Source organism: Pangasianodon hypophthalmus, chromosome 14 (assembly GCF_027358585.1).
Source record: "Pangasianodon hypophthalmus isolate fPanHyp1 chromosome 14, fPanHyp1.pri, whole genome shotgun sequence".
Classification (NCBI taxonomy): Eukaryota; Metazoa; Chordata; class Actinopteri; order Siluriformes; family Pangasiidae; genus Pangasianodon; species Pangasianodon hypophthalmus.
The window spans coordinates 2,336,608-2,344,107 of record NC_069723.1 but is presented as its reverse complement, the minus strand read 5'-3'; the positions used below and the strand labels follow the sequence as shown (position 1 = coordinate 2,344,107).

Below are 7,500 nucleotides of genomic sequence, written 5' to 3'. Positions count from 1 at the left end.
CGGATGGTTGTCAACATGTCACCCTGTAACCATGTCATTTGTTTCCCTGCTGCTCGGATGGTTGTCAGCATGTCGCCCTGTTGCCACGTTGTTTGTCACACTGTTGCTTGGTTGGTTGTCAATAGGTCACCCTGTTACAGCGTCATTTGTTTCCCTGCCGCTCGGATGGTTGTCAGGATGTCGCTTTGTTACCATGTTGTTTGTCACACTGTCACTCGGATGGTTGTCAACATGTCACCCTGTAACCATGTCATTTGTTTCCCTGCTGCTCGGATGGTTGTCAGCATGTCGCCCTGTTGCCACGTTGTTTGTCACACTGTTGCTTGGTTGGTTGTCAATAGGTCACCCTGTTACAGCGTCATTTGTTTCCCTGCCGCTCGGATGGTTGTCAGGATGTCGCTATGTTACCATGTTGTTTGTCACATTGTCACTCGGATGGTTGTCAACATGTCACCCTGTAACCGTGTCATTTGTTTCCCTGCTGCTCGGATGGTTGTCAGCATGTCGCCCTGTTACCACGTTGTTTGTCACACTGTTGCTTGGTTGGTTGTCAATAGGTCACCCTGTTACAGTGTCATTTGTTTCCCTGCCGCTCGGATGATTGTCAGGATGTCGCTTTGTTACCATGTTGTTTGTCACACTGTCGCTTGGTTGGTTGTCAACATGTCACCCTGTAACCGTGTCGTTTGTTTCCCTGCCGCTCGGATGGTTGTCAGGATGTCGCTTTGTTACCAGGTTTTGTCATGCTGTTGCTTGATTGTCACCATGTTAGCCTTTCACTGAGTTGTCTGTCATTATGTCACCCTGTATCATGGTTGGTTGTCACCATGTTGCTCTGTTACTGAGTTGTTTGTCACCCTGTCACACAGTCATTTGTCACCATGTCGCCCTGTTACCATGTTGTTTGTCACCCTGACACTCAGGTGGTTGTCACCATGTTGCTCTGTTACTGAGTCGTTTGTCACCCTGTCACACAGTCATTTGTCACCATGTCACCCTGTTACCATGTTGTTTGTCACCCTGACACTCAGGTGGTTGTCACCATGTTGCCCTGTTACCATGTTGTTTGTCATCCTGACACTCAGGTGGTTGTCACCATGTTGCCCTGTTACCATGTTGTTTGTCACCCTGACACTCAGGTGGTTGTCACCATGTTGCCCTGTTACCATGTTGTTTGTCACCCTGACACTCAGGTGGTTGTCACCATGTTGCCCTGTTACCATGTTGTTTGTCATCCTGACACTCAGGTGGTTGTCACCATGTTGCCCTGTTACCATATTGTTTGTCACCCTGACACTCAGGTGGTTGTCACCATGTTGCCCTGTTACCATGTTGTTTGTCACCCTGACACTCAGGTGGTTGTCACCATGTCGCTCTGTTACCATGTCTTGGTCTTGTCACCATTTCACCCTTTTACTATGTTGTTTGTTGACATGGTACCCTGTTACTGAGTCATTTACAATCCTTTTCACATGGTCCACTGTCACCACGTCACCTTGTCACCATATTACTTGTTGCCCTGTCATGCATCGCCTGTCACTACTCTGTCACCATCCAGTCACTGTGTTGCTTTTGTCACTGGTTTGTCTATATTTTGTTGCCTTGTCACCTGTTGCTTGTCTGTATGTTACTTATCACCGTGTTGTTTCCTGCCCTGCTGCTGATGCCGCTTGTCACGGAGTCTCTTGTTGCCTTGGTGACCAGTCGCTACTGTAATCTCAGCTCATAAATCGCAGGTTTATGAATGTAACAAGCGTTACCTTCAGACTGGCCTGCAGTTGCGCTTTCTCCTCAGTGACAGAGCGAAGAGCTGAACTCAGATCAGAGCACTGAGCCTCTAACTGATCATTCAGTGCCTGAAAAGGAGAGAAAGAGGGAGGGGGCGGGGCTAAACTTCTCTGAGACTTTTACAGTGTGTGTTTGTGTGTGTGTGTGTGTGTGTGTGTGTACCTGAACTTTATCTGTAACTGCTCTCGTTTCTTCTCTGCCCCTGAGGAGTGTACGGTTCTCCTGCTGCTGCTTCTGCAAAGTTATCTTCACACTCTACACACACACACACACACACAGGATGTTATATTTATAAACACACAGCATATATTCAGTCCACTCTATCAGTCTTACCTTTAACTCAGCGCACAGATCTGATTCAAGAATGTCCTTCTCCTCTGACCAGCAAACACACACACACACACACACACACACAATTTCATTTCAAAGACTACACACTTACAGAAGACTTCACTTCCCATAATCCTGTGCTGCTCACCTAACTGCTGCCTCAGCTGCTGACACTCTTCCTGCAAGCTCTGTATAAGCTCCGCCTTCTCCTCTAGCTCCGCCCTCACCTCCTGCCCGTCAACATTTAGGGCGTGACAGTCGGCTTGAAGAAGCTTCACCTAGAGATGGTCACTGAAGTCACTTTTAAAAATATAAATAAAAAGATAATGACAGACAGACAAACAGACAGACGGACAGACAGATCTTCTAAATCTTTCCCTGACCTGTTCTTTCTCTCTCTCCACCTCTCCTTCCATCTCCTTCACTCTCTGCAGCAGAGCATCGAGGGATCGCTCCGCCTCCAGGCGGGCCGCTGTCTCCTGCGCCAGCTCCTCCTTCATCTGCGGAAAGGTTAGGGGTCAGAGGTTAAAGGCCGGGTGTACTGAACTGCCTCTACCTTCAGTAGCCTCGACAATGACCTCTGACCTGATGGAGTTTCCGACTCAGCTGAACTTTGACCTTCTTTAGCTCGTCCGCTGCTATAGCGACATCCATCTGGATCAGAGAACAAATGTCAAAAAAATGTATTATAATATAACTGACAGGCTAGACTTTGGACTCTGGAGTGTTGCCGGTACATCAGCGTCTTTAGAAAAACACTAGAAAAAAAAAGTACTCTGAAATAAACACACTTAACAGGATACACTTTTGGTACTTTAGAGGTTCTCTAGAAAAGGAGTAATATATTGCGTAACCTAGAAGAAGCATCCTTCAGAAGATATCTACTCTAGACTTATATTATTATAAGCTCTAATCTAGAAGAAGCATACTTTAGAGGAACTGTACTCTAATATCAGCAAGGATATTATATACTCTAGAAGTGCTGTATTGTAAAGATTTAGTATACAAGATAAGTAGCATGCTGCAGAAAAGTATTCTAGGCAGGTATGCGATGTGGTCTAGAGGAGGTAGACTCCACAGAAGAACTCTAGAAGAAGCAGAGTTTGGGAAATGTACACTCAGAAGAGTAGGGTATATACTCTAGAATAGTATTGTATACATTTATTATACATGACTGGTGATCTAGATGAAGAACCTTTTAGAGGATATATACTCTAGAGACGTATTATATAGAAGATATACTCTAGAAGATCTCTACTGTTTACTAGTGGTAATGAGATGGCTATATTCTATAGATATAGAAGAACTCTAGAAGAACACCATAGAAGAACTGTACTCTAGAAGATGCATCTTTTGTAGGAAATGTACTACAATTAAATTATACAAAACATTGTACTCTAGAAGAGGTGTAGTAGGTGATGGTATTCTAGAAGCACACTCAAGAGAAATTGCTGTATTTTATAGAAGACGTGATCCAAACGAGGTGAACTACGTAGCGCTAATTCCAGAATGACAGCAGATCTTGAGTACTTGAGAGCAATGTGAGACGTGCAGCTGTTCCCGCAGTGTGTGCGCCTCCCTCTGCGCCTCCTCCCTCTCCTGCTGCAGCTGATCCCTCAGACGCATCACCTCCCTCTGCGAGGAGCGCTGCTCCTCCTCACACTGCTCCTGGAGAGCCGCTAGCTGCTCCTGTAGACGTGCTAATACACACACACAGACACACACACACACACAAAATACAATCTTGAACTTATATAAATATTCATTACACATGCACTGTAATGTTTTTATGATGTATACCATATCTGGTATTTTATTTATTATATTTAAATACATTTATTTTAAATTATTGTTATTCTACCTAACCGTCTGTCAATTTAGCCTACTTTGGAGCTCTATTACCAGTTAAAATGATGCCTCAGGTGCTGCTAAGCAGCTCATAATGTTTCAATCAATCATTTTTCCCAAAGTTCAGAGACTTTGTTTATTCAATGAAATTTTTTTTTAGAATTTATATGTGTATTTATTTATTTATTTATTTTTAAGATGACCTAGTAGTCCATTTCGTTCACAAAATGGTAATAGTAAACCTCTGTACATAGCAATTTTTGATTTATTTAGTTGTATACATTAGTTGTATGCCTATCTATCTTTCTGTCTATCTATCTATCTATCTGTCTGTCTGTCTGTCTGTCTGCCTATCTATCTTTCTGTCTTCATGTCTATCTATCTATCTATCTATCTATCTATCTGTCTGTTTGCTTGTCTATCTATCTATCTATCTGTCTGTCTGTCTATCTATCTATCTATCTATCTATCTGTCTGCCTGTCTACCTGTATGGGACGAGTTGAGCTCTCTCTCTGTCTCGATGCGGAAGACGCTCAGCCTCAGTGTGTGTAAGAGACTCTCGAGGCGACACACTCTTGCCACCAGAGCCTCAGATCGCGAGCTGTCCGTAAACTCCGCCCCTAGCTCATCTCCAGAGACTCCCAGCTTCTTCGCTAGCTCCGCCCCCTGTCCCTCAGCCACCAGGAGGCGTCTGTGCAGCAGCGAGAGAGACTCGGGGAGAGAAGCTCCAACGCTCAGGGGCTTCATCACAGACCTGGACATGACTGAAGGAACATTTTCACCTGCTCAAGAACTTACTCAAGAATTTAAACTGAGACACAGTTATATAAACAAAACAATTTTAAATATTGATAACTGGCAAAATATTTAGACCTAAATTATCTAACTTAGACCTAACTTTGCAAAATTTATTAAAAGAAAAAAACTGAAATATCACATTGACGTAAGTATTCAGACCTTTTGCTATGACAGTTCAGGTGCCTCCCATTTCTCTGGATCACCTTTGAGGTGTTTCTACACTTTGATTGGAGTCCAAATGTGGCAAATTCAATAGATTGAACATGATTTGGAAGGACACACACACACACACACACACACACCTGTCTATATAAGGTCTAACAGCTGAAAATGCATATCAGAGGAAAAACCAAGCCATGAGGTGAAAGGAAGTGCGTGCAGAGCTCAGAGACAGGATTGTGTCGAGGTACAGATCTGAGGAAGGCGACGACATTTTCAAAATTAACTGAAATCAATTACAATGTGTAAATTAAAAACATTTTATAACAGCACTTTTATTGTTGTTTTAATAATAATAATAATAATGTTGATAGTAGTTAATCATGATCATTTAAAGTCATTTATTTCCATATTTCTTCACCTCAGTTCACTCCACTTGTATATCTGTTGTTTTCTGTTTCCTCTCTTGTTCTTTTCTTCTGTTTTCTTGTTTTCTATCACGCACATGTTTATTCATCTCTTTTGCAAGTAAACATGTTTATCTGTGTTTAACTCTCTGTGCTAACCTTTGTAAGTTCCCTTAAGGTTATTGAAAAGCGAGCCATCAATAAAATGTAAATGGATTATTTTTATTTATTTTTTTTTTATTAAAAAATCATAAACAAGGTTTATGTGATTTATTTTGATGTATTAGTCTCTCTGTTCTTTTCCATTATGACTGTCATTACAAACGTAATAGCTTAACTTTTTAGTTCTTAAATAAGCTTGTACAATAGTATTTTGATTTTGTTCAAATATTATTCTGGTATCAATTATTATTGTTATTGTTATTACTATTACTATTATTATTATTACTACTACTACTACTGCTACTACTACTACTGCTATTATTATTATTATTATTATTATTATGAAAATGTATAATTATGTATATAGTTATGAGGTTAATAAATAAAAAGAATCTTTAAAAACAGCAGTAAATCTTTCGCAGTTAAATCACAGCCCTGTAGTCACGTGTGTTATCCAGCTGTTATTAACTGAATCCACCAGAGCTTTAATATTATTTAAAAAATAACGAATTTTGTGTTTATATCAAAACATACAGTAATAAGATCTACATTATTATCGTGTCTCTTTCACTTAAATAAAAGCTACACATGAGTTTGTTTGTTTGTTTTTTTCTTTTAATGATGCTGTAATGGCGCTGCTTACCTTAACGCCCACTTCCTGGTTGCACTGGTTCCCATGGAAACGACGTCCGCCCTCTCTACTGCGTGGCAACGTCTGTGAGTGGGCGTGGCTATATGTTTTCACAAATCGCTTTCTAGTGCACTACTTTGGAGTGGTTGGCGGTTATCTTATACCCTACATAGGCCGCCTATATAGTGTGTAGGGAGTGAATTGGGCTCGACCCTGTGTGCGGTTTGTTCTTCGTTAGAGGTTGCGCTAAGTTACGTGATTGTTGCCTTTAACTTTGAGCTCGTGCACGGATAATGAAAGCAGTTTAATAATTAAACGCTTTATGTTCTGAAGGATAACAACAACATGGAAGCGGTGAAAGCTTTCAACATTGAGGTAAAGATCATTTCTTATCAAATTCTCGTCGACGGCTCTGCATGCTAATGTCAGATTAGCCATGTTAGCTAATATGCGTGAAGTTCGTTTTGTTTCCCTGTTAGTATGTTAGTAAGGTTTATTTTTGATACTGTTTACTTTAAACAAGCGAATAAAAGTAATAAAATATGATGGTAGCAGTTAGCAGTTTAGCTTCACTGCACTTTTGAAGCTTAGTTATTTTGCTAAAGGAAAGGCCTGCTCTGCTCTGCACTGCGCATGCGTCAAAATGGCGGCGACACCCAGCAATATATCAACAAACGAGATTTTGATGCTTTTTACATCTTTTTTAAATAAATATTTTGCTTATTTGCTTGTCTAAAGCTGCCGTAGCCGCTTTATCATGCTTTACTGGTACTAATAATTGGAAGATATGAAGAACATGATTTAAAAATAATGGATTAAGTCGTGGCCTTAGCAAAACTGAGAAAAGCCGTTTGGAAAACTGACTTCCGGTCCGGAAAGCTTGTTTGTGTTTGGCTGCGCTTCCTGTCAATCATTTTGGAGACGCCACTGTAGATCCTGGGGGCGGAGCTTCGCGAACTTTTTCGTGAAACATTAGGTCTCTAAACTGAATCAAATTTTATGGGTTCAGTTAGAGACCTAATGTTTTTTTTTTTTTTTGTATAAATACTTACTTACTGCACCTTTAAACAGCCAGTTAGAGTTCCAGTGATGTGAGTCCTGTTTGGTTTGTTGTGAACTTTTAATACACCAAGGTTTTAAATATTTCTACATTCAGAGACGCCTTTAAAGTTCCAGTGAAATGGAAACAGGTGATTTAGAGCTTGTAGCTGTCCCTTAGCGTTACTGACACTAATATCATACCATATCTAGGAAAAAAATATTAAAAAATGTTGTTGTTTTTTTTTTAGAGATAATAATTTCAGTTTTGTGAAAAAGATTAAAAAGTTTGATCCTGTGCTAGTGGCGAGTTCATCCAGTTAAATGTGTTTTATACC

The 7,500-nt window shown here is 40.6% G+C and overlaps 2 protein-coding genes across 5 annotated transcripts in view; one reads left to right on the top strand and one right to left on the bottom strand.

Annotated features, from left to right (window-relative positions):
* Nucleotides 1-6,251, bottom strand: part of ccdc150 (coiled-coil domain containing 150) — a 13,147-nt gene extending 6,896 nt beyond the window's left edge. For both annotated transcript variants that reach the window (XM_053239583.1, XM_053239584.1), the window contains exons 1-9: nt 6,137-6,251; nt 4,453-4,731; nt 3,649-3,818; nt 2,704-2,772; nt 2,502-2,618; nt 2,267-2,396; nt 2,122-2,165; nt 1,951-2,043; nt 1,761-1,856 (exon numbers count right to left, since the gene is read on the bottom strand). In XM_053239583.1, the coding sequence (XP_053095558.1) occupies nt 1,761-1,856; nt 1,951-2,043; nt 2,122-2,165; nt 2,267-2,396; nt 2,502-2,618; nt 2,704-2,772; nt 3,649-3,818; nt 4,453-4,729 (996 nt within the window). In that variant the 5' untranslated portion in view covers nt 4,730-4,731; nt 6,137-6,251. The remainder of the gene's footprint in view (nt 1-1,760; nt 1,857-1,950; nt 2,044-2,121; nt 2,166-2,266; nt 2,397-2,501; nt 2,619-2,703; nt 2,773-3,648; nt 3,819-4,452; nt 4,732-6,136) is intronic.
* Nucleotides 6,252-6,333: 82 nt separating this feature from the next.
* scaf4b (SR-related CTD-associated factor 4b) overlaps nt 6,334-7,500 on the top strand; it is a 33,239-nt gene continuing 32,072 nt past the window's right edge. For all 3 annotated transcript variants that reach the window (XM_026943288.3, XM_026943287.3, XM_026943286.3), the window contains exon 1: nt 6,334-6,499. In XM_026943288.3, the coding sequence (XP_026799089.3) occupies nt 6,470-6,499 (30 nt within the window). In that variant the 5' untranslated portion in view covers nt 6,334-6,469. The remainder of the gene's footprint in view (nt 6,500-7,500) is intronic.